We start from the raw sequence: 26,994 nt of genomic DNA, 5'->3' as shown, positions 1-26,994 counted from the left end.
TTACATTTGGTATAAAACATAAACTATTCTACACAGACAGGAGGGTAGGTGCCCTTGGTGAACATAGCCATACAGTGAAATTTCTCCTACCTGTGTTGTGGTTTTATTTCACAAATTCTCTTCGGTACATTTTGTACTATGGCTAATCTCTAGGATATTTTTTTCAACCTGAAAGTTGTTTTTTAAAGAAGTGATTTATTCTTAAGCGGAAGCCACTAGAGCCTCATCTTTTGCTGCTCAGCAGAGTCCCCAGCTGTACAATGAAAAAAAATCAAGAGGAAAAATGATATCTGTAGATACCTGATGCCAGAGCAGATTTTGCTGAAATCTGTAGGGAGAATATTGATAAGGCTATTGTGTATATTAATAGTCTGCTCTCACCTTTGGAGTCGCTGTGATGTCGCTCTTCTAAAGCCTCCTACTTTACCACTGATGGTACTGCAGATCTTTTCAAAAATGGAAGTTAATATTGTTGTCACCAGAGCCATAGAACTGTTCAGGGTTCTCTTCTCTACAGCATTTCGTTGGATGTTAAGGGTGTTTGTGTGCATGTGTGTTTTCTCCGCAGGCAAACCAAGAGCTTGAGGCATTAGAAGAAGAAATGTTACAGATGCAAGAATCGACGCGTCTTTTTGAAGTGGTTCTCCCAGAGTACAAGCCCATGAAGCAGTGTCGCAGGGAAATAAAACTGCTCAAGGGACTCTGGGATGTCATTGCGTACGTGAAAGTAAGGCGCTGCCTGTTGAAAGCATGCTGCTTCTTTCTTTTCGTAGTTCTTTTGTATAAATATGCAACCTTTTGAGTCTGTATCATTGTACTTGGGTTTTATGTCTTGTAATATGTAGAGATTATATTACCCCCCAGAATTAGAGTTCATACATCTGTGTTAGGAGAAGATCCTTCTCTGAATATCAGTTGTTTGTTTTTAGTTCTGAAGGAATGTGTGTAAGGAGTTGATGGCATCAAGTCCTTTTGGGGGGATTATGTAGGATAAAAGTTAATATATAAATACATATTACACATATATGGTAACCTGTTCATACGAACTCATGTGTATGCCCATGCTTATGCTTATGTGTATGTGCACATATAAATCAACCCAACTAAAAACAAAGTTAATTTGTATATGGTTAATTAAGTTACAAACTTAAATGTAAAAATAAATTGTAGGGAACTAGGAATGTTGTAACATACATTATACATAATTCTCCTTGAAGTTAGTTGGAAGCCATATAGAAATATATCTACAAAACATAGGATATAGTCAAGAATTTAATGAAAGTTTTATCTATTATTTTATTTTAAAATATATTTTCATTCATTTCAGAGAGGAAGGAAGAGGGAGAGAGAGATAGAAACATCAATGATGAGAGAGAATCATTGATCGGTTGCCTCCCACACTGGGGATGGAGCCCGAAACCCATGTATATGCCCTGACCGGGAATTGAACCGTGTCCTCCTGGTTCATAGGTCAAAGCTCAACCACTGAGCCATGCTGGCTGGGCTTAATGAAAGTTTTATTTATAATGGACTGTGATTCTTACGAAAGCTGATTTTATGTTATATGTAGAATAATAAAAACCTGGTATGTTTAATGGTCATATACTTACCCAGTTCATTCAGACTACTCAGGATGAAATGATCATGATGGTGTGTGCATGGAATTTGTCATTGCTCCTAGAAATTAATATATCATAATGTTTTAGCTTTAAGTTTGACATGTTCTGACAACTGTTTTATTTTGGTGGTAGGAAGTTGTGACAAGTGCAGTTAACACTTAAATAATTGACTTCCACTGGATGGTAGAGGCACTGTGTATCGTCAGTTTATATATTTTGCTGTGGAGACTTGCTTTCACCAAATGTTGTTGACACTTTTATCTGCTCATGCGTTTTCAGAGAAGCATTGATAATTGGACCAAAACCCAGTGGAGGCAGATTAATGTGGAACAGATGGATGTAGAACTCAGAAGGTTTGCCAAGGCAAGTTCCATAACTGTCGGGTACGACGATTTATCTTCCTCTGCACCACCTCCTTCCATCTTCCCTGACCGGGTAGCTGGTGTGCTGGGCTGCGTGTCCTTATTTACTTCACACAGGATGATCGGAGACAGTATTTCTCCCCCCCTCAGCCAGTTGCACTTTTAATCAAGCCTGCCTATCTGAGAACAAGTGGAAAAAGCATATTAGGGCTAATGAAGTTATGAGTAGCCACTGTAATCATGCGTTTCCTAAAACCATCTAGAAGGGAGAGTGTTAAGATGAAAAGTACTAGGGCTCAGAGGTTAGGCTTATAAAAGCGTTTGAATTCTTTTCTTAGCAACCATGAGCACTTTGTATCTTTAAAAAAATGCCTGTTGGTTGTAGAACTTGGGGTGACTGATTGGAGTGTGCCTCTTGGGGATCTATATGGGACACTCCGATCTCTGTAGAATGGTTACTCCAGCATCCTGAGCCGAGGGGGCTCCCTGTATACAGGACTGAGCTTCGTTGAGTTTAGTGTTTTGATATCCAGTCCCCATAGCCATGTGCCCCCTGAAGAGAGGAGAACCTCTTTGGATAAAGCCAACATGCACAGCAGGGAAAGGCAGTTAAAAGTGGCAAGGGTGTTCCCCCCCCCCCTCCGCCCCCGGGACGTCCTCGCCTTGACTCAGTCCTGTGCTCAGCTCCTACCAGCACTTCCCAGGTTTTCTCCTGGGTTATCCTGGTCCCAAGGACCCTACCTGAACCGCCCCATCACTTTTTGAATGTCATGGCGTCCCTCTGTCATTGTGCTCACTCCCTGTATCCTCCGCTGCCATGTCACTCACTTCAGAGTGGCAGCGTAACCCCCACTCGCAGCTGAAGCTCCTTTATTTTCTTTTAAAGTGGCATTGTCCTTTTTTTCACGCTGAGATGGTTTTTTGATGGGTTTTCTCATTCACAATTGTGAATGTTGTTCCATGGGCCAAGAAGACAGCCAAGTCAAGGGCCCTATTCGACACATCTTCAAGTCATGAAATAGGTGAGGTCCAAGGAAACAAGCCTCGAAGGGACTAACATTTCCAGGCTACCGTTCAAACAAGCCAGGTCTTTGGAGGAAGGTCTTGGCAATCTAGATAAGTCTCAGTGTTCCAATGATTTGTGTTTCTAGAGGAAATACTCTTCGTAGCACATCCTGTAAACACCAGTTCCCTGCATTCAGTGTCCCACGGGCCATTTACTTAGAACCTGTGAGTAAGAAACCGGTGTGTCCAGGGGCTGGTACGTAGTGGACTTATGGTCCACTATATGAATGAGTGGATCCTTTTCTGTTTCTCTGGGATTAGTCCTTAGCCTAGGGGCTTAAATGCTTTTACTCTCTTTCCTAATCCCAGGAAATGTACATTTATTCTTTCAATGAAGGCAGACTATAAAATGTATTGTTATATCTGGGGACTTTTTTTTGTTGTTGTTGTTGCTTTTCTTTAGGAAATCTGGTCACTAGACAAGGAAGTCCGAATCTGGGATGCATACACCGGCCTGGAAGGCATGGTGAAGGACATGGCAACCTCCCTGAGAGCCGTCACGGAGTTACAGAGCCCCGCCCTCCGAGACAGGCACTGGCACCAGCTCATGAAGGCCATTGGGGTCAGTTTCCTGAGTCTCGTTAATGGAATATTTTTGTGATTGTGAAGTGTTATTCCTTGGTTTACGTTATTCATCTGTGATGAAGTGGGATTTGTGAACAGGTTCTGGTCACATGGGAGAGGTTAAGCTCCTTGAGATGGGAGGGACAGACTGAACATGCACAGATTCTAGTTTTAGCCCTGTGCTGTGGGCTAAATGCACCCCTGGAGAATTCATATGCCGAACTCTAAATTCCCGGGGTGATGACATTTGAGGTGAGGCCTTTGGGAGGTAATTAGGTCCTGAAGGTGGAGCCCTAGTGAATGGGATTATGGGATTAGTGCCCTTATAAGGGTATAACAGGCCAGAGCTTTCTATTCTCTGTCGAAGGCAGATATCCCTAAGCAAGCAGAGGGCCTTCGCCAAGCGCCTGACCATGCTGGCGCCTGACCTGGGACTTCCTGCCTCTAGAACAGTGAGAAATGAATGTTTTTCATTTAAGCTATCTAACCTGTGGTATTCTATTATAGCAGCCCAGACTGACTAAGACACCCCACTTTTATATCTCACTGGCTGTGTGACTGCAAACAAGACATGTAACCTCTCTATTTTGAATTTTGCTTTTTATTACTAAAATGAGAGGAATGCTGTCTGTTCTCACAGAAGAGGAGCTTGTCAGCATCGAGTAAGAGAATGTGAAGGCATTTGATAGAGCATAGCGTAGCTGCAAAGACTCTGACTGGTTTTGGAGAGGATCAGAGGGCATAGAAATGAATTTGGTTGAGCCCCTCCACCCATGAACCAGGGAATGCTGACGTTGTGATTGTTTCCACTCACAGTTCATTTAGTAACGGTGTCTTTTTTGATAGTGTGTTGATTTTGTTGCAAAATATAAAATGGTTTCTCTTGTATCCGTGCCACTTGAGGTATATTTTCTTATCTTTCTGCATCTTTTAAGAGCAAACACACCAATCTTACACTTAGTTTTTAGGGAAGGGGAACTTAATGAATGTAAAATATATGAAAGGCAGTCTAGTATGTTTTTTTCTCTTTGGGCAGATCTAGACCTTCAGGGACTCATTGTGGTGAAAGGCTGTGGGGATCTGAAGGCAGAGTTTGCAGAGTTTCCCCACTCATGGAAAATAGGCTTTGTCATTGCAACCCTAACTCTTAGTAACTCTGGGATCATGGGCAACTGACCTGCTCTCCAGACCTTAATTGCCTCTTCTATGAAGTAAAAATACTGCAAATGCTTCCCCATGGAGAATTGGTGAACACATTGGAGATGAGACCCAGTATATAGCAAGTGCTCAATAAATGATCCCTAAAGCTATAATTATTAGAGTTTTTTAGACATTGGATATTTAGGCCTTGTAATTGATTGATAGATTGAGAAAAATCCGAGTTGAGTCTCCGAATATGTAGTCAACTGGGTGCCCCTCTCCCCCCTCACATTCCTTCAATGACATTTCTTCTCACCACAGTCGCTTGCCTGTATCACACCTTTCTGCATGCTAGACAAATGCACGGTCCCAGGCAGACAATTTAGAAAAAGGCGCCTCCCGCCAGGGCATCAGGGCATTGGCCAAATTCCCTCCCCTTGTCGCCTGGGCTGGGGGTTCCTGTTTAATGCACAAACTGCGCGACCCATTCCACACCCCTGCTCTTTCCTTCTCCCAAGACCTGGGTCCCTGGGCCCTTCAGCTGTGGAGTGAGCCCAGAAGTGATGCATTGAGAGGGTGACCAGCTCATCTGTTTTGCCCAGGATTTTCCAGGTTTTGGCACCAAAAGTCCCACGTTCCGGGAACCCCCTCAGTCCTGGGCAAACAGGGATGCTTAGTCATTCTGTGCAGAGAGGTGGATGGTGACAGGGGGTGTGACAGGGTGGGGAGGGCTAGAGAGGGGTGCAGCTTCTCAGAAGTAGGGCTGGATGTTCTCAGCAGGAGCAGGAGCAGGAAAGGAAATAGTTTTCCTGTAACCGTGTGGTTGGATCAGCTCTGCATTTGCAAGGGACACGGATGACTTAGGACATTTAGGAAGAGCTGAGAGCTTAGCAAATACTGGGGTGAGTGGGTGGAGTCAACAAGATGATAAAGAAATGCGTTCATTGCATTTTCACGTGGTAAATATGACTGACGCTGTGCGTGAATATATTTTATTCTCCCAGGGAACTGTGATTAAATTAGTGATAAAATGAGGTTAAATTACGGAAGCAACTGGGAATTATGCTCGGTGAATAGAGTGCTTTAGGAGGAAAAGACAAATGAGCTATTACCTGATTCCTGGGATTTCAACCAAGTTATAATAAATGAACATAGTGATTCTCTTTAAAAAATGGGTTTTGTGGGAAAAGGAGATAAGAAGCCAGCTGACGGGGGAAGGCTATGGAACAAAAGGAAGTGGTGTAGTGTGAATGTGGCCTGAACCTCGGCCCCGCTTCTGGCGGGCGATGCCTTAGTAACTGGGAGTTCAAAAGCAATGCCTTTGATGGTCCACAACTTTCAGAACCAGAGGTGTGCTCAGCAGCTGACTTGAGTATATTTAGCTCTGATTCATCCCTCTGGTCACGAGGTAAAAGGAACCATTAATATACGTGGAATATAAATGCTGCCCTTTTCTCTTCTTCTTAAGGTCACATTTTCAATAAGCGAAGCCACAACTCTGGCAGACTTGTTAGCCCTGCGGTTACACCAAGTGGAAGACGCTGTCCGGAGCATCGTGGACAAAGCAGTGAAAGAACTGGGGACAGAGAAGGTGGGGTCCTCGGGGCTGTTTCTTTTCACACTGGGCTCACTCTGCGCGTTGGCACGTCAGACGACTCGGGGAGAAGTCCATGCCGTGGTTGTGTGGAGACAGGAGTCCCAGCTTGTCCCTCGCTGCTAGTTAGTGTGTGACTTGGGCAGGAAATAGAATTATTCCAAGCCAGAGGAAATGTGTAAGACCAGAGGGTTGGCCCAGTTGATAATGATGATACCACAAAAACACGTATGATTTACTTCCGGAAAGAGGTCTTCTTCTTCTTACTTGACAGATGAGGAAACTGAGGTAGAGAGTGGTAGTTAACTTACCCAGGTTCACACACTCAGGCACTCTGAGCAACACCTGTCTCAGGCTGGCTGATTTGTAGGTCAGATCCATCAAACCTCCAGAGGGCCTTTCAAGGCCCTTTCTGCTCTAGGATTCCATTTCAGAGAAGAATGTAAAAGTCAGATTCAAGAGAAATTTGATATTGGTGTGGTGCTTATTCTTTTTTGTGATGGGATTTCTTTTCTAAACCTCATCAGCATGTATTATTTGAAAGAATAAAAATCGAGGCCAGTAATATTTGATATCAATCCCTCTTTTTTTTAAAAAAATGTTAAGCATGTAAAATATTCACGATGATAGCCTAGATCTAGGTTCTAAGTTAAACTTCTGTACACATAACTCATTACCACTTATGTCTAGGTTATAACAGAAATCAGTCTGACCTGGGCGACCATGGAATTCTCTTACGAAGTTCATTACCGAACAGGCATTCCATTACTAAAGTCTGATGAACAACTTTTTGAAACTCTAGAGCACAACCAAGTAAGATGGATATTTTTATTACAGATTCTTTTTCTTTTAAATTACAATTTTAGTCTTCTTCCAAACTTCAATGTTATTTATTTCCTGGGCATCTACTTGCATCAGGCTCCAGGGATGGTACCATGTGGGATCGAAAGGTACAAACACTTGTTCTCAAGGAACTTGCACTTGAGTGGGAGATGGACAGAAGGGCTCCAGTGGGTCTAAGAAGAGACAGGGAGGCTCTGTGATAGGGAGGGGGAGGGACATGTAAGTAAAGGTGGAAAGTCAGACCCAGAGCTCAGCCAGAGGTCCAGGGTAGAACAGTTGGTTTGGGGGTCATTGTTGGTATCTTGATAATTGATTAGGCAAATGGTGAGAGATACAGAACATAAGCAGCCAAGAGTAGAGCTTCAGAAAAGACTGCATTTGGTGAACAAGAGGAGACAAAGGAGGCAGAGAGAGAGAGAGTGGTCAGAGAAATAGTAGGAAAAGGAGACTGCAGTATCATAGAAACCACAGGATAAGTTTTTCCCCCAAAGAAGAGCCAAATGTCATGGAAACAATCTTAAGTGTCCACTGAAGGATGAATGTATGAAGAAAATTGTGTGTGTGCGTGCATGTGTGTCTAATGGAATATTATTCAGCCATAAAAAGGAAATCTTGCCTTTGTGACAACATGGGTGGACCTCGAGGGTACTATGCTAAGTGAAATAAGTCAAACAGAGAAAACCAAGTACTAAATGATCTCTCATACATGGAATCTAACAAAGCTGAACTCATAGAAATGGAGTAGAATGGTGGTTGCCAGGGGCTGAGGGAGGGGGAAATGGGAAGATGCTGGTCAAAGGGTACTGACTTTCAAGTACGAGATGAATAATTCTGAGGATCCTAGTGTACTGCATGGTGACTGTAGTTAAAACGCTGTATTATATACTTGAAAATTGTTAAGAGACTAGATCTTAAATATCATCATCACACACACAAAAGGTAATTACATGGGGGATGGTGGTGTTTGCTAAATTTATTGTGGTAACCATTTCACAACATAGACGTGTATCAAATCATATTATACACCTTAAACTTACATAATGTTATATGTCAATATCTCAATAAAGCTGGGGAGGGGGGAAGAAGAGTGAGAGGTATTACAAGCTTACCAGTAGAGGTGAAGAGAATGAGAAGAGGCCATTCCACTCAGTGACTTTCTGAGGCTTCACTGTCAGAGAATGGGCAGAAGCACCTGGTGTGCAGAGAGCTGCAAAGTTCGGTAATAAACTTAAAGGGGGGGGGGTGGAAGCCTGAGGGTTAGGGAGCTGGAGGGAAGTTTGTTTTATTTTTTCACCGCTAGGAAAAAAGACCCCACAACCGTGGAATGATTAATAGGCAAGCGCCAAAGGGAAAGTGAGAAAGGATAGAGAATAAAGTTTATTAAAGTTGAAGCCCAGCATGCAATTTTTTCTGCCCACATTGAGATATCTGGTCATCATGTAGAAGGTATATTAAATGCAGTTGCTTACAGTTATCATTTTTCTTTTGAAAAAATGTTAATGTGAATATTGAAGGTCATTCACTTATTTAGCAAATACTTATTGAATGCCTATTCCACATATTGCATGCTAGGTCCTAGGAATCCAGCAATAAAATGAATAGGTATGTCAGAGGGAGAGGTCTGTTGGGGGGCTGGGTGAAACAGGTGAAGGGATTAAGAAGTACAAATTGGTGCCCGGGCCATTGTGGCTCAGTTGGCTGAGTGTTACTCTGCACACCAAAAGGTGGTGGTTTCTATGCCTAGTCAGGCACATACCCAGGTTGCAGGTTCAGTCCCCAGTCAGGGTACGTCCAGGAGGCAACTGATCGATGTTTGTCTCTCACATCGATGTTTCTCTCTCTCCCCTTTCACTCTCTAAAATCAATAAAGCATATAGTCTCAGGTGAAGATTCAACAAAGAAGGAGTACAAATTAGTAGTTACGGAAGAGTCACGGAGATATAAATTACAGCATTGGGAATACAGTCACTGTCGTGGTAACTGTGTGTGGGGCTAGGTGGGTACTTGAGACATCGGGGGACCACTCTGTAAAGTACACGATTTTCTTATCACTACGCTATGCCTCTGAAACTAATACAGAGTAATACTGAATGTCAACTGTAATGGAAAAGTAAATATAAAAAAAAGTATGGCTTCTCTCTCATGGTACTTACGGTCTACCAATTTAGCTGTTATTTAAAATTCTTTGCCTTTAGGTTCAGTTGCAGACTCTGCTTCAAAGCAAGTATGTGGAGTACTTCATCGAGCAAGTCTTAAGCTGGCAAAATAAACTGAACACAGCGGACTCCGTCATCTTTATGTGGATGGCGGTCCAACGGACTTGGTCTCACCTGGAAAGCATCTTCGCGTGCTCAGAAGATATTCGAATCCAGCTTGTGGAAGATGCTAGAAGGTTCGATGGAGTAGACGCCGAGTTTAAGGTTCGTGGAAGACAGACTTCTTTCTATCCTAGCAGCATTTCCCAAACCATATGAAAATCTTGTAAAGGAACATGATTTGGGGTATTGTAGTTATAAAAATATATGTTTGCATTTCAGCAAAGGGGGGGTCAGGGAAATGTTTTTTTTCGGGGAAGCGTCAGACAGTACATACCATAGGCTTTGCTGTTTGCCGTGGTCTCTGCCACGCCCACTCAGTGCTGCCATGGGAGCTTTGGACAAAAGCATAGGCACCGACATGTGAATACAATTATGTGCTAAAAATATGCTGCTTTTGGTTTTTTTCAAACCAGTTAAAAATGTAAAAAGCATTCTTTGGGCCATACAAAAACAGGCAGCAGGCCAGATGTTGTCTGTAGGCCATGGATTGCCTACCCCTGCAGGAAGGCATGGTGAATAGATTCATCTCCATTAAGTAAAGGACTGCAGAGGGGAAGCCAGTAACAAAGTAATTTTACCAGCTATTTGTTTGTTTCATAAGAGCCACAGAGAACACACAGAGGTGCACACATGGTAATGATGAATAATTTGAGAAACTTTCAGCAAAGAATAATGGCCATTAAATACATTATTTTTCCTAAGGTAGAACACCCAGAGAATTTCTATTTTGTTTAACTTTTAAAGAGGAAAGAATAGATCGTTTCATATTCATCTCATTTTCATACCTGAATGTATTTGTAAAATTATGGGTTCTCTTCCTTTTCTTTATTCTTTTTGTTTGGTATAGAAAAGAGAAATTCTGTGTGGACCTAGAATGGTGGTAATGTCCATTGAATTTATTTAGACAAAAACTGTGATTATACTTTGGTTTTGATATTTACCTAAAAGTTTAAAAGCAAAAGTGAGTAGTCATGGTGTTAGAAGTTTCTGTAACCTTGCTTTCTCATTGTTTGTTTAATTTTAATTTTTGAATGCTCTTCATTCCCAAAATGGATGAAAAATTTAGAAAAGTAATTTCTAATACCAATGGCTCCATATTGTGCTTTCACACAGGAGTTAATGTTCAAGACAGCTAAAATAAAAAATGTTTTAGAAGCAACATGCAGACCTAATCTCTTTGAAAAACTCAAAGATTTACAGTACAGGTAAGAATAAAATTATGTGATCAATTTGTTATACTTTTATGAGATTTCTTTCAAGTACCTAGCAATATTTAACATTGTGTTATTTTAGGTATAATCTCTGCTAAATTATTTTATAATTTTGCTTATAGTTGCCTAGTTGCCTTGTTTATATTAGGTGGTACATATGTTTTTTGAGTTAATGTAAATAAACCCAAGTATACTATTTCTGTTTTCCAAAAGGACTATCATACTAGTAAAATTAGAATATCTTATTATTAAGAGAATCGACATGATTGGTTGGTCAATTCTTTTATTGAGCTCTTCTGCAAATATTTATTAAGCATCTACTAAATGCCAGGAACTGGGATTGTATTCAGTTATTTCAAGTCCTTTATTTTGCATATAGTTTAATTATACTAGAAATTATCCTTAGAGAACATGTTAGTAATTTTGAAGTCCTGTCCTAAGGGCCATTTGTAATTTTCACATGTAATTCTACAATAACTAGTACTCATAAGAATATTCTGGCAGGTCAGCTACTAAAAATATTTGTGCAGAATTGTGATCACTTTATTTTTTTTGCAAAGTAGAGGAGTACTCTACGTAAAAAATATATATCACATCTGCAAAAATCTGGAATTTTTTCAGAGATCAAGCTGGCCATCATTTTAAACGGGTGGGTTTCTGAGAAGTTCATTATTTGTATTTAGTCAGTAACCTTTGGGGCATTTTTTGGGTTCTGAGTCATCTCTGCTCTGCTAAGAACAATAAAGTGGAAATAATTGTGGATCTAATGACTTCTCTGAATATCAGAGAGAGTTGAAGCCATGTGTGTTTTGTAGACATTCAGTGGGAAGGGAAGACTTTAAACCAATTACATCTGAACTAGTGCGCCTTGTGTGCAGGCTACGTGGTGCCAAATCTAGTCTCCTCCCTGCCAGTGAGGAGTGTCATTCAGAAAAATGATGAGTGACATCAACCTAAGTGTGATCTAAATTAAACCTCAACAGATGATGGGCATGCGCACGCTCGTGTGTGTGTGTGTGTGTGTGTGTGTCCTCCTCCTCCTTGGCATGGCTTGCACATTAGTCACAAGCAGGATGCTGGAGTCAAAGAGAAGGCGGTAGGCTGCCTGCAAACAGTGACCTTATTGTGAGGGACAGATGCAAGAAGGTGGGTTTTGTTCTGTTGATGTTTTAATAACTGAACGGGCAAAATAAACTTACAAATGCATTTTATTCCTATAGGCTTTCTCTTTGTGAAAAAGCTCTCGCCGAATACCTGGAAACCAAGCGCGTGGCTTTTCCTCGCTTCTATTTCATCTCTTCCGCGGACTTACTCGACATTCTTTCAAAGGGAGCTCAGCCTAAACAGGTAGCATCTTTTTTTTTTTTTAAGTCTCATGCTGTATTGTACTATGTTCACTAAGGAATGTCACAGTTTCTCTGTCATTGTCAAATACCACCTCCCATGTCACACGTGCTAGGAGCTAGAAAATCTGCAGTAAAAATTCTCAGTGCAGCAGCAGAGAGGGGCCAGAGTTGGCGCTAAAGGAACTAGGGGAGGTAACTGCCTGGTCCTCAGTAAAGGGAAAGGATATCAGAGATACAAGGCTGAGGGCTTTGTAAGAAGTTAATGACTTATATACAAGGGAATACTCCTCAGACATAAGAAGAGATGAAGTACTGCCATTGTGACAACATGGATGGACCTTGAGAATATTATGCTAAGGGAAATAAGTCAGTCAGAAAAAGCCAGTCCTATCTGTGATATAAAACTGAAACTCAGACACAGACAACAGTATGGTGGTTACCAGAGGGAATAGTGAATGCTTTGGGGCCACTCTGCCAAGTAGCCTGGCCTCGCTACCCTCTTTTAACTTCCTTTTCAATGTCAGAATCAGTTTCGGACCACCAGACACAACGTTTCCGCCTCTGCCTTTTGTGCCAACATTCCTGAATGTGCTCCCAATAGTGTGACCGAGATAACATGGCAACTGTCACTTGTGGACTAACAATGCGGTGTCCCCAGAAACGATGCCCTTTGTGGACAGATAACTCATGCTGACATCTTATGAATGACTTGAATTCTTGAGACTCCCCCTCCTCCACCCGCCACACTCAATTTAAGAGTGTTGGCCAAAGTGAGGGTTTCTGCAGTTAATTGTGGAATTTAATCAGCCTGAACTTATCAGCTAGGGAGGTCTGATGCCACTACAACTTCTAGTCTTGTAAAGAGAAATCCCTAAGTGAAGATACTTAGTTGGAATGCCAGCGTGATGGAAGAGTGTCTAGAATGCCTTTGGTGATTACTTGCTGCTGGTAAGCTAGGTTAAGGTCAAGTTTTAAAGATTTTCTCCTCCCAAAAATTCACCCTAACCTTCCAAAGGCATGGATTATCTAAAGGACAGTGGGTATGGGCACTGCTTAACCTCAGTGATCAAAAATCTCTGGTCAATGCTTATAGAAATACAGACTTAAATAGTTAGGTACAGCTGGTTTGAAGTTGCACATGATTCAGTAGTTTTAAAAATATTTTTATTGATTTTTTAGAGAGAGGAAGGGAGAGGGAAAGAGAGGAAATCATCAATGTGAGAGCAGAACATCAATCTGCTGCCTCCTGAATGCCCCCTACCCAGGATCGAGCCGCAACCCGGGCATGTGCCCTAATTGGGAATGGAACCGGCAACCTTTTGGTGCACGACACCCAATCAACTGAGTCACACTGGCCAGGGCACATATGATTCAATATTAACATTCTTTGATTTCCCCCTTTTATAAAAGCATCATTTTGTATTTTCAAGTGAATAGTGTAGTGGTTAAAGCGAAACAGAGTAATATTAGTTGACTCCTTTGTACCCTTCAGGTTGTCATCAAGTGCCTTAAAATAGCTGACAACGTGTGTAGTCAAGATGTTTTTAGCTACTTATTCCTAATGACTTGAAAGATCTTTTTGTCCTGGGAGATTTTGCACATTTCTCTTCCCTGGTCTGTATTATGATTAGCAAAAACTGCTCCATGATGGAGAAATGTTAAAGAAAGACAAACTTGTAAGGGGATGAGCTGCATTTTTCTTGTCTAATAGAGTCGCCATGAACTACATGTGTTTGGTTATTAAATAATTAAAACGTGGTGACTGAGAAACTGAATTTTTAACTTTAATAAATTTTAATTTAAAATTTGAAACATTTTTATTTTGATTTTTTATTAAATTTATTGGTGTGACATTGGTTAATGTGATCATACAGGTTTCAGGTGTGGGTTTCTATGTTACAAGATCTGTATATTGCACGGTGTGCCCACCACCCAAGGTCAAATCTTCTCCCATCACCATATATTAGGATCCTCTTCTTCCTCCACCCCCTTTCCTCTGGCAACCACCACACTGCTGTTTGTGTCCACGAATTTCAGTTTTATATCCTGTATATGAATGAGGTCATATGGTTCTTAGCTTTTTCTCACTGACTTAGTTCACTTAGTATGATATTCTCAAGGTCCATCCATGTTATTGCAAATGACAGTATTTCATCCTTTCTTATGGCTGTGTAGTATTACTTGTGTATGTGTACCACATCTTCTTGACCCAGTCCTCTATCACAGGGCACTTGGGTTGTAAAATTTGTAACATATTTGATTCAGCTATTGGAAAATGTCTTTGAAACTACTTGAGTGTATGAATCTACTTTGCAGTTGTCTATTTTATGAAATCTAAATACAGATCAAGTATTTCTGAGGAAAAATCCCAATGGAGATATGCTATAAATAGTAAATACACAACCGATTTCAAAAACTTACTCTGGAGAAAAGAATGTAAAATATCTCATGAATAATTTTTATATTTCATGAGGAAGTGAAAACATTTTGGGTGTACGAGGTCAAATAAAAGACTTAAAATTATTTGCGCCTGTTCCTTTCTACTGGGTTTAATGTGGCTATTGGAAAGCCACTGCTGTGGAAATTGAGGCCACAGTGCATCGCTACTACAATGAGATGGAGGATAGATAGGCCCAGAAATGTCTCGCGTTTGCATCAAGAAATGTCCTTCAGTGGCACCGGCCCAAGTCTACACCAGAGGAAACCTGCCAACTTGTCTTTTGAGAAATCCCCTAAATTGCAGTGATGAGACAGATGGCGCTACACTGATGCTTTTAATAGACTGTAAATATTGGCACTTGGGAAGGTGCCTGTGAGAAATGGGCTTAATATTAGGTGATAAAGAACGCTGCTGGATCTTAAGAGGCAAACATGGAAGGCCACGCATCTCCCACAGGCACCGTATGTTTCTGTCTGGTGCTTCCATGTGGTTATCTCCATGGTGGAGTGAAAGAACCTCAGCCTCCGAATGTCAGGAATCGGGGTGACGGAGCTCAACACTCACAGTGTCACAACCTGCTCCAACAGGGCATAGTGCTCAGACAGCTGTGAGGACAAAGGCTCAAGATGCAAGTGGTTAATTGACGGCATGCGAAGACGCGTGAGTTTTAGTTGAAGTAAAATCAGTTAAATATGCCAGCTTTTGTAGAGGAAGTAGAGAGCTGGAGAGCTGTTAGCTACTGAAGGCAGAGGGAGGGGTTGCTTAGGTTGGGCTGAGGAGGGAATAGGCAGCAACCGGAAGCAGTCACAGAAGATGGTCATGGTTTGGACCATCTCACCATCGTCTCTACTTACCTTCGCCTGAGCAGCGAGGAATAGAGGCTGCTCACCTAAGTGTAGTTGGTCACAGAAATTGCCAACTGAGAGCAGCTCTTCTGGATATAATTTAGGACTATGTCCTATTTTAAATGGATGCCTTTGTGGGAAGGCTGCCTGTTACCCATAGGACTTGGGCCTTTAGGTGTGTGATAAGAAAAGAGACACTCTAAATTTTAAATAAATATGCCGTAAGTTATCTATCCACTGGGGCTTATCTTTGATTATCCTTGAAAAATCGTTAGTATATAGTTGGCTACAGGTTGTATAACAATATATGTAATTTTTTTTCCATGTTGCAAATATATTGTCACTGTATAGAATTCTGTTGCAGCTCTTTTATTGGAATTCTTTCCAATAGCCAAGTTACACTCCAAAATCAGGATTTAAATAAACTATCACTTTAATGCTATGAGATCCGAATATGAAATCTCATGACTGTGGCATCCTGCCAGTCCGGAGTTTTGGGCCTTGCTGTGGAATCTGAAACTCCTGGTCCCAGCTTTGTTTGGTGTCACTAGTGAGTGTAGATGCCACCTCATTTGCTGTAACCTGTACCCCGAGGGAACAGCATTTCAGCTTTTGCTGCTAACCTTTTAGAAATCTACTTAATACATCGATGAAGTCACTGGCTTTTTTTTTATGATTTGAAGTGTTCAAAGCCTTGCCATTTCTTTAGTGAGATCAGAAAAGGGGCCTATGAGGCATTTGTTTTTATGAATTCGTTTTTAATTCTGTGTTAATAAATACAAAGAGCTCTCATTAGAAATGGAACAGATCTGAGGACAACAGGGCCCACATTAGCTTAAAAGCCAGTCCTGCTCTCTCAGCAGCTCTATGTGGAAGGCAGAAGCTGACAATGTCCGGCTTCCTATGCCAGGTATACGCAACGGGAGATCTGCAAGCCATGGGGTTTGCATTTCCTGTTCACTGGCTGAGTGACTCCAGACCTAGAAGTTCTTTCAAAACTATTTTCTCACCAAAGCAATAATGTGTGAGGGTGTCTGATGGTTGAGGTCTCATTTATCCTGCAGCTTTTCACCTCAACGTGATTTAGGCCCATTGCACAGTAGAAGCCATTAAGCATCTGTGCTCTTCCTGGACACTTCAGCTGTGACAGGGAATTGTCAGGTTATGGGAGATACTTCTGTGTATACATGTCCTTGGGGTAACGTACAGGGATGGAGGAGAATATGATCACCTGAGCGGTGATCATCGGTGACCGCTCTGTCTAGGTTTAAAGTTAGCGAGAGTCTTAAAAACTCATCTGTTTTACACTCAGAAGATTTCTTGCTCTGATTTTCTTTACTACTGAAACTGCAACTACGGCAAAGATGTTAAGGCGAAGGGCTGCAAAGATTAAATCACCCTTAAGGAGTTCCTTATAGTATTATTGGTATTGGTCTTGTCATTGGTCTTGTCATGCAGGGACTTTAGGCAAGTTGCTCTTGTCCCTAGATGCTGCTATTGGGATAGTTATCAAGTGTAGTTCCACTGTATTTTAAGAAAAACTCATTACAGAGATGGCCCCCATATGCTGATAAATGCTGGTAACCATCTTCTGGTTATCAGTACCTTTTATTTAAATTTTTTCTATTGAGATAAAATGCACATAATATAAAATTAACCATTTTGAAGTGTGTGACTCAGTGGCATTTTGTACATTCACAATGTCGTACAACCATCACCTCTACCTAGTTTTAAACTGTTTTCATCATCATAAAACCCCATACCCATTAAGCAGTCACTGAATTCCTTCCCCCTTCTAGCCCCTAACAACCATCCATCTCCTTTGTTCCTATGGATTTACCTGCTCTAGACATTCCATATAAATGGAATCATACAGTATTTGGTCTTTTATGACTGGCTTCTTTCATTTAGTATGATGTTGTCAAGGTCATGGGCCTTGGTGTAGCTTGTATCAGCACTTCATTCCTCTTTTATGGCCGAAAATTATTCCATTGTATGGATATGGCAGTTTATTTGGCCATCTAACCGTAAGTAGACATTTGGGTTCCACCTTTTGGCTTTTGTAATACTGCACTTGTGTTCAAGTATTTGAGGGCCTGTTTTCAGTTATTTTGGGTAGCTACCTAGGAGTGGAATTGCTGGGTCACATCGTAATTCTGTGTGTAAGTTTTCAAGGAACCAGCCAACTGTTTTCTACTCAGCATCTTTTATTGCTACCATGTGTAGAGAGGGTCACTTCTTCCCACTCCTGATACTTCCTCTGGTCCACTCTCTGCCTTTTTCCAATAGTCTGGAACCTGCGTAGAGTTCAAAAAGCTATTTATTGGGGGTTCCTTTGAGGATCCCACAACTTAGGATGTGAAAGGTTGTGGTGACAGAAGAGTTTGAACTTGTAAAAGTCACCTGGACTTGGAGGTTTAAAAATCTAACTTCCATTTACTTTTAGCAATGTCAATTTGGCAAAGTCACGTACTATTTTAGCTCCAATATCAATATCAGTAAAAATGGGGAAATCCTATTCACCTTTCTTATATAACAAGTGTGCCATGGGGCTCCCCTTAGTATCGAAGGATGTACCCAACGTGGGGCCCAACTCAAGAGGAAGATGTATCTGACTTACATTTTTGTTTCAGACATTTTAACACAGCGTTTTATAGTATAAGCTTTTTAATAGTATCAGTGTAATAATACGTCTGAATTTTAAAAGCTTGACCACACATTCTTAGCAGGATGATAACTATAGGAATATGACCAATATGGAGAAGTTGGCCAGTCTCCAATCTAGAAAATAGGAAACTATGGTAAGCACTCACCTCCCAACCCTGCTGATGTGACCAGAGAGCCTGGCCACTTCTCTACCCAGGTCACTTCAAACTCTGGAGTTTAAAAGTGATTCTTATTTTGAAGAAAACCATTTGGAGACAACACTGCAACTCTATAGTTTTGTGACTCCCTATGGCATCATCACTAGATGGCCAGAACAGATGTCCAGTGAGAAGAGCTCTTATCTTTCCTAATCACCTTGTCTTAGGTGACACGTCACCTGGCCAAACTCTTCGACAGCATCGCAGACCTGCAGTTTGCAGACGACCCAGATGTTTGTGCCCACAGAGCCATTGGCATGTTCAGCAAAGAAAAGGAATATGTCCCATTCCAAGCCATGTGTGATTGCAGAGGCCACGTAAGATTTGCTTATGACTTTTTCTGTGCTGGAGGAGGGTTTCTGGGGTAATTTTTAAGGGTTGAGTTGAACAAGAAAAAAATGAGCCCATGTCAGATCAGGGCCCAGTTGGTTTTGTGCTCAGAGCTTCCTGTTCACCTGTGTCCAGAGTGGCAGAGGGCTCCTCTGCTATGCTCCCCAGGTTCTGCTCATTCAGCTGCAGCACCCGCAGGGTCTCAGAGATGCTAGCCATTGAACTAGACAGGAGGGACTGTCACAGGTGGAATGTGTGGATCCCCGAATTGGAAGCAATGCTGCCCAGTGACAGTGCCTCCCACACAACGTATGGTTGTCACCATGGCTCAGAGAGTATAGGGGTGAGGGTGGAGCAGTGCCTCGCAGTAAAGCATGTTTCAAAGAGGCTTGTGGTTCAGGATTCTGATGTGAATATTGTCAGTGGCTGCTCATAAATTAAGTGGATTGAGTCTACCAAGCTGATGACCATGTGCACAGACAATTTAAAGTGGCATGTTCTCTTCTGTCACAGCTACATACCTCAAAGATATTCTCAATGATGATCTGCAAGGCTCATTATGAGTAATGGGAGAGCTCATGATGTTTTTAGATGATTTAGAGGAATTGCATTTTTATGGTGATGCTTGAATAGCTTGGGTTAATCCACGGAGTAGCTGAGCAGTAGCCTCTATTACAGAACCATTTGGGTTGAGTCAGGGTTCCTTCAAGTGTCCCTTGCAGAAATGTGATGGCCATCTTTTTTTTTTAAAAAAAAAAACAACAACAACAACACAGGTTTTCTTTATTCCTCTCTATTGCTTTTTAATATTGTACCAGAAAAATCCTGCCAAATGAAGAGGAAGCAGATGGTGGAATACTTTGATTAAATATATTTTTTGATCTCTTGGGCTCTTTAGGATATTATTACAATGATTAGAAAAAGTCACCATAAACTATCTTGACAAAAGTGTGTTGCTGTCTGCTCCATCCCCAGCAGACTGCTAGCCGACTGGCATCGGGCCCAGAAGGAGGACAGTCCTTTGACAGATGAGGCTGTCACTAGCGGGAACCCTTGATGTTGGGAGTTCTCACAGCGTTCCAATTTATTCTGTATAAGCAACGTGAGCTAGATACTTTTCCAACACACACCACATTCACCCTCTAACTGCCTTTATTTTATAAAAAGATGCTGTTACTTTAGGTCTTTTTTTCCCACTGCACTTTTATGATTGGTTCTTCCTAATTTATACTATTTATAATTTATTTGACTAGTGTTGATTGAATGCCTGCTCTGTGGCAGAAGCTGGGTTAGCCTTTTGGAGATCCAGAAATGAATAAGACAAGGCCCCCGTTTCTTGAGGAGCTGTTAGTCTCATGGAAGAAATGAATATACACATCATCAGTGGAACAGTGGGAAGTGGTGATTGTCGTTAGAGAGGGTTGGGCAGAAACTGATGAAATACCGAAAAGGGGAGGGGTCAAGCAAGGACCTCATCAGAGCTCACTTCTCCAATCAGACTACATTGCCACTGCTGGTGTAATCATCTGAACATGGGCTGATAGATCAACTTATATATGCGTTTGGTCTTCCCAAATGGACTAGAAAGTGCTTGAGAGCAGGTCGCCATATTGAGAACATGGATGCCTGAGTATCTGGGAGATGCTCAGATGGTGACTGATTCACTGAAGGAACTGGTTGCTTGGTGACCTGAAGAGTTGAGCTTAGGGACTAAAGCAGCAATTAGATCAGATACCCTGAGCTCAGGCACGTGAACAAAGCCCAGCCCTGAAGTCAGAGGAGAAGGCTCTTGGGATGTTGGGGCCATTTCCAGGGCGGGCTTCCTTTTTCTTTCAGTAGGGAAGGCTGTCAGCACATAAACCACACGCCACTCCTTCCCAGTTCTCCAGAGAAAGAGGTTTGGGAATGAATGCTGCTGCCGTCTTCACAGAGGCAGGGGGAAGTCAGTTCCAGCATCTTCGGCATCCCGTGTGGTTCTTGGGGTTTATAGTCCTTTTTTACTGGTGTGGTCAGTTACTTGCAAGTAGTCTGTGTATCCTTCTTGTTATGTAATATCATCCCATGGAAACATACATGGAGAACTATAACAGCATATTTGAATAGGATGGAAACTGGCTGAAATATATTTGTGGGAGCAAAATAAACATGAATTTTAAAAAGAAAGATTAATTTTCACAAGTCAGCAGTTGTCCTATCTCTCATACTCTCCTGCTGTCTAATTTTTGACAAGTGTGAAGAGAACCAGTAGGGAATATAATTAAGATACTTGCTGAAAACACCTTGTCTCAATACTAAAAACTATGATAATCTTAGAGAAGAACTTTCAGTGCTTTTAAAAATTATCCAAAGATATGTTTTAAAAAAATCCATTTCCTATATCCCCAAAGCTCTAGATTATTATTCTAGCACATTACTCTATAGAGGGCTGTGATGTTTGGTTTCCCAAAACACTGTGTGTCACCAGAGGGACCTTAGTCTCCTTGTCTTTGAATCTGAAAAAAATAATCACAAACACCCCCTGTAGGGTTTGGCAGGTTATTAGCCAGCTGGGAGGTGAAATAAAACGAGTAGTATCTCCAGGAATAGCCGGTTCATGTAGGAAAAACATTTCAATCAGCCGTTTGTCTTCTCCTTTGAGTTACCGCTCTTGTTTTCTCCACGGGTTTAAACTGAATCCAGCCAAGTCCTCACTCTCTGCATGGCCCTCGAGCCCAATAGGTTACCCCTCTCCCCTAGTCAAGCCTGTGCTGTAACATTTCACTTTGCTTCGAAAGGTGGAAACGTGGCTTCTGCAGCTTGAACAGACCATGCAGGACACAGTGCGACATTCTATCACAGAGGCCATCGCGGCCTATGAGGAGAAACCGAGGGAACTGTGGCTTTTCGATTTCCCGGCTCAAGTCGCGCTAACCGGCTCACAGATCTGGTGGACCACGGATGTGGGAATAGCCTTCAGCAGGCTGGAGGAAGGCTATGAAACGGCCCTGAAGGATTTCCACAAAAAACAGGTATTTTACAGATAAGTGATGTCGAGATTTAAAGGAACTTGAAGAGGGAGGTAAGCTTCATTCATTCATTCCCCATTCATGGAGTGTCTTCTGTCTGCATGGCAGTGTACTAGGAAGATTTTTAGCAATGAGTTGTTTAACTTTTTATTTTCTCCCTTGGTGTTATTCTTCTGGTTTTCTACATGGGTTTAAAAAATATCCATCATGTCCATGATCCCCCAAGACTCTAATCTCTCACTCACTCCTGGATTTGTGCGTATTTCTTTCCTTCCCTGTCAGACTCCATCTCGGCCAACCGTGTGTTTATTAGAGAATGTGTGCATGACTAAGAAGGGTGGGTGACTATTCAACAAAGACAGATGTTTTCATGTATTATGGTTTTCTGTTCATTATAAATCACAGATGAGCAACTTTGAAAAATAGTCTATTTTTATTTTTTTAATCCTCACCTGAGCACACACTCAGAGAGAGGAAGCAGGCAGGGGGAGAGAGAAACATCAATCGGTTGCCTTCTGGACATACCCTGACTGGGAATCGAACCGGCAACCTTTCAGTGCATAGGACGATGCTCAGCCAACTGAGCCACTCCAGCCAGGCCGAAAATAGTCTATTTTGAATTCCATGTTATTCATCTCATTCTGTATGACCTCTCCTTAAGCCCCCTGTCTAAGGTGTGCTTTTAGCTGAGGAACAGGACAGAGATATGGTCTTTCTTTTGGTTTATAGATTAAGAGAATATCAGGCTTGGAAAGGGGTGGAAATATTAGTTTGTCTGCTCTTCTTGTTTTCCGTGGATAAAGGCTGAATCCAGAGACATTAGGTGACTTTGCCAAGTTGCACAATTTGTAAGCGAAAATGGCAGGGCCAGCAGAACTCAGCATGCTTTCCAGATTTCCCGTTGCTTCTCTCCGTAGCAGGACTTGGAACTTGGTGAGTTTTTGAATGCGAAGTCAACTTTGCACTTCTGAAATAAACTTCACTTGTATGTATTTTTTGCTGGAATCTCTTTGCTAATATTTTGTCAAGGAATTCTGCATTTTTGTTCAGAAGGGACACTTACCTGCAGTTTTATTTTTTTTATAGTATGTTTACTGGGTTTGGGGGGTCAGGGTTATGCTCTTAAAAGGAATTGGAAAGTATTACATCCTCATCTACTTTATGAAAGAGTTTATGGTCGGAATCACTGGTGCTGCCCTCTGGGCCTGGAGTTTTCTGTGAGGAACATTTTAGGATTAGAAATTGATTTCTTTTACATATATGCTGCTTTGTAGCTTTTTGTGTTTTTTTTCCCCCTTTGTGTCAGTATTATTCAAGATTTTTATCCATATCATCTAAGTCAGGGGCTGGCGAATTACAGCCCACTGGCCAACTCTGGCCATGGCCGACATCTCTGGCTGCTTTCATGCTACTTCACACAACATCAGCCGCGCGGAGTCATAATGGAGCCCATGTAGCCTGCCCAGCCGGAAGCAGTTACTGTCCGGCTCTTTACAGAGAACATTTGTCCACCCCGACCTAAGTTTTCAAGCTGAGTCGTCATGGGTATCTTGACATTGTCCTTGGCAAACTGTCGTCCTCCTACTCCTGGTGGTGTTGAGTTGTGTTTCCTCTTGTTTTGTTTTGTTCTTCATTGTGCTCTCTAGGTGTTTATCCATCTTATTTGTATTTTCTAAGAACTAATCTTTGACTTTTTCCATTGTGAGTTTTATATTTTGCTGATTTCTGCTTTATCTTGATTACTTAGAGTTTAATCTCCTTTTTTTCAAATTTCTTAAGGTGGGAGCTTAGATGACTGATTTTACACATTTTTCTTTCCTAATATAAGCATTTGAAAAAAGTCCCGAACTTGAAGAATGTCTTTCGGAAACCAGCAGAGCAAATCACGCTTCATGGGGAAGCACTAGAGTCTTTTCCATTAGTGTCAGGGCTGAGGTGATTATGCCCACAGTCTCTGACGTCCATTGCTCAGTACTGTGCTGGGGTTTTAGCAACAGGACCAAAGGAGAAGTGGGACATGACCAGGGGAAAGGAAGGTAGCCAACTGGGATTCCAGGGCACATGCCCTGGTGGTAGGGACGAGTACGGAGCCTGGTCTCTCTCGCCGTTTCCTGCGTTCTAGCTGGTGGAAACAAAAGTCCATTGTTCCTGATATTGCTGACACTGAAACATCGGGATTAAAGGTTATTGTTTTGAAACAAGAAGAACATTATTTTTGTGTTATGTCCAGTGGGGAAGGGATTGAGGGCTTTGGGAGCTGACCCCCACAGCACTTAGCAGTCACACTGATTTGCTGAGTGAGATTTAATATGTGTACAGAGGGGCCCCTTCTAGCTGCATGCCACAGTGGCCTGGGTGGCCCGGACTGGGAAGCCTGCCATGCCCGATGCTGGTGAAATTCCAGCGATTCCGCAGCTGCACGGGAAATGTTCTTCCTGCTTCTCCGATGTTCCCGCGTTCAGAAAAGCATACCACCACTCTTCACGGGCTTCTCACACTAGAATGCCCTTTGGCTTTTCTTCCAGCCAATTCCCAGTCAGCCACCAGCTCTCTTCACTTGCCCTGAATAGCTCTATTCTCACTCTTTCCCCGACCGCTTTGTTAGCATCCCAGGCCAGCCACCTTTTTCTCACCTGGAGAACTGGAGCATCCTCCTCTCCCGTCTCTTTTTCCAGTCTTGTTTTCCTCCAGTTCTTCATGCGACAGGCAAAGATATCTTTTGAAAACACAGATCTAATGATCACTCCACTGCCCCAAACCCTTCAGCAACATCTCATCAGCCTCTTCTCTAAGCTGGCCGAGCCCTGCAAGTTTGGGCCCTGGCTTCCCGCTCAGCACTTATGTACTGATCCCTGTTTCCCTTCCTCTGTCACCATTCCAGACGTCTCCCAGTTCCCAGGCAAGGTCACCTGCTATATCCTGGACCTTCCCACAGGCTGCTTTCTGTGGGTGGCCAGCCCTACGTTCTCTCTAACTTAAATTATACGCATTCTCTAGGTCTTAGCAATACATACCCTTTCCTCCAAAATGTCCTTCCCAGCCCTGGATGAGGCAAGGCCCTGTTTCTGTGTGTTCTCATAGTACTTTGTTCTCGCTCCAGCAAAACAAGTGCAGTTATTTGTCTGCATTCTTCATTGGCCTGTACGCTCTGGAAATAGTAACCACTTTTGTCTTATATGAATGATTGGGTAAAAGAAGAAAATGTTGTCCTGGTATGTACTGTTGCTGTCATCCATTCATTTCTTCCTTCATCCATATGATGAGTGTTTACTGAGCACATGCTTTATGCTGGGCACTGTGTTAAGTCTGGGAATATAGTACCGAATAAGGCAGCTTAGGGCCTGGCTCCTTTGACCATATCATGAAGTGGAGGAGAGAAACAATAAACAGAGAAATAAGTAAGTGAATGATAGGACACTAGTAAGTACCATGAAGAAACACAATAGAAACATGTGGAATAATTGGGTAGGAAGTCATGTAAGTAGGATGGCCAGGGAAGGCCCATCGAAGGAGGCAAATCTGAGCTAAGACTTGAATGATGGAAGGAAGCCAACCGTACAAAGACCAGATAGAAAAGAACTCCAAGCAAATGAAACAGTTTCTGTGGCCTTGGGCAGCCATGACGGAGGAACAAAGAGAAGGCCAGTACCATTGGGTGGGTACGAGATAGGCAAAGGGTGGTGGGAGGTCAGGGAAGGCGTTGTGCTCATGAATAAGCTAAAGGCCAGGTGTACCAGGAAAATAGCCACAGGGGTTTCAGGGAGCTTGTTAGATATTTGACTTAAGGCTAACATCTTTGATCCACTAGGAAATCACATGGCACTGCTTTGATTAAGAGCAAGAATATAGGCTGATTACATGATAGAGTGTTTTCAGGGAGCTTGTTAGATATTTGACTTAAGGCTAACTTCTTTGATCCACTAGAAAATCACGTGGCACTGCTTTGATTAAGAGCAAGAATACAGGCTGATTACATGATAGAGTATATATATATATTGTGAAAGCTGCCAGGGGATGGCTTATGTGTCACAGATCATAAACTTGCATGCAGTTATATTGTGATCATATAGTAATTGCAGCCCAAAAGATATAGGCATTTTATAATTATTTATTTTTGTGGGTACAGAATTTTATTACTTACAAAAGAGCATCATTGGAGTAGCTGTCATCTTGAAAGACAACATGAGATCCCCAACATATGATGCTGTGCAGATAATGTTGATGAGCTGTATTTTTAATCATCTTCCACTTGACTGAACTTTTGGGAAAAAACAAAGTGAATCGATAATGGGGAAATCACAAGTTGTAGGGAGGCTCGGACAAGACAATCCATGTGAAAGCACTTGAGCTTGTAAATGTTCTTACAAGGTATAAGGTATTATTGTTGTTGCAACCAACTCTTTTTATCCAAATACTGGTCCTGGCTTAAGGTTTGAGACTTAAAGACTGGGTATCTGGACCCAGATGAGAAAATATCCAAAGCCAAACACCTCTTTTCTAACCAACATCTGTGTAAATTTCCTCGAGGAACTTATGTGTGCCTGGTGCATTCATTTATCTTTTTCGGGAAACACTCATAGAGCACCTCCTATTTGACTGCTAGCTCGTCGGTGGCTCTGGGGACAAAGCAGTGAGCAAGACCTTATCTTCATGGCCCCTGAAACCTAGGGGAATGATGAACATTGAACATGGCAAACATGGAATAATGACCACCTTTGTTTTTGTTACAGCACAACTACATTTTATAGATGTAAGATACTGAAAGCAGATGAATGCTTATAGGCCGTTGCATGTTCGGAATACCTGAAGTGCTTATTTTTTTATTCCTTTGAACCAACTTCCCGTTGTGTTTGATGTCCTGTCTCCCGGGGATGCTGCTCGCACAGCCAGTTTCCCAGCTTGAAGGTGCTGGTGAGGGCATCTCTGTGATGGGGCCAGTGAGAGCACAGGCTCTGAAGTCAGAGTGTCTAGGTTTGGGTCCCCCCTCCCCTGATCGGGGAGTGTGGTTACTGTGTCTGTGACTCAGTTTCCTCACCTGCAGAATTAGGATGCTAGTAGATTGTTGTGAAGGTTTAAATGAGATGATATAGGCTATACGCTCAGTCAGTGCCAGGCACATTGTACATTCTCATTTAATGTAAATGGAGTGTGTTGTGGTTTTGGTCTCCCTGCCTGCTCTCTCCATTCTGTCTAGCGTGACAGAGTCTTCTCCAGTTCAGCCGCACAGCGGTCTCAGGGAGGTTGGTGTTTTCTGGGATGTAATAACAGCCCCGTAGGCAGTGGTTCTCCACCTTCTGGCCCTTTAAATACAGTTCCTCATGTTGTGACCCAACCATAAAATTCTTTTCGTTGCTACTAAATAACTGTAATGTTGCTACTGTTATGAATTGTAAAGTAAATATCTGATATGCAGGATGGTCTTAGGCGACCCCTGTGAAAGGGTCGTTC

General features: G+C 42.1%; 1 protein-coding gene across 1 annotated transcript in view; it reads left to right on the top strand.

Annotated features, from left to right (window-relative positions):
* Window positions 1-26,994, top strand: part of DNAH11 (dynein, axonemal, heavy chain 11) — a 217,490-nt gene that overhangs the window by 34,506 nt on the left and 155,990 nt on the right. Inside the window, exons 20-29 of the mRNA XM_014544612.1 lie at window positions 569-727; window positions 1,899-1,982; window positions 3,450-3,608; window positions 6,219-6,341; window positions 7,035-7,157; window positions 9,383-9,607; window positions 10,619-10,710; window positions 11,937-12,063; window positions 18,379-18,528; window positions 21,316-21,549. Of these exons, the coding sequence (XP_014400098.1) occupies window positions 569-727; window positions 1,899-1,982; window positions 3,450-3,608; window positions 6,219-6,341; window positions 7,035-7,157; window positions 9,383-9,607; window positions 10,619-10,710; window positions 11,937-12,063; window positions 18,379-18,528; window positions 21,316-21,549 (1,476 nt within the window). The remainder of the gene's footprint in view (window positions 1-568; window positions 728-1,898; window positions 1,983-3,449; window positions 3,609-6,218; window positions 6,342-7,034; window positions 7,158-9,382; window positions 9,608-10,618; window positions 10,711-11,936; window positions 12,064-18,378; window positions 18,529-21,315; window positions 21,550-26,994) is intronic.

Source organism: Myotis brandtii, unplaced genomic scaffold (genome assembly GCF_000412655.1).
Source record: "Myotis brandtii unplaced genomic scaffold, ASM41265v1 scaffold374, whole genome shotgun sequence".
NCBI classification, from domain to species: domain Eukaryota; kingdom Metazoa; phylum Chordata; class Mammalia; order Chiroptera; family Vespertilionidae; genus Myotis; species Myotis brandtii.
The sequence above is the reverse complement of the archived record's forward strand: the minus strand, read 5'-3'. Positions and strand labels throughout refer to the sequence as shown.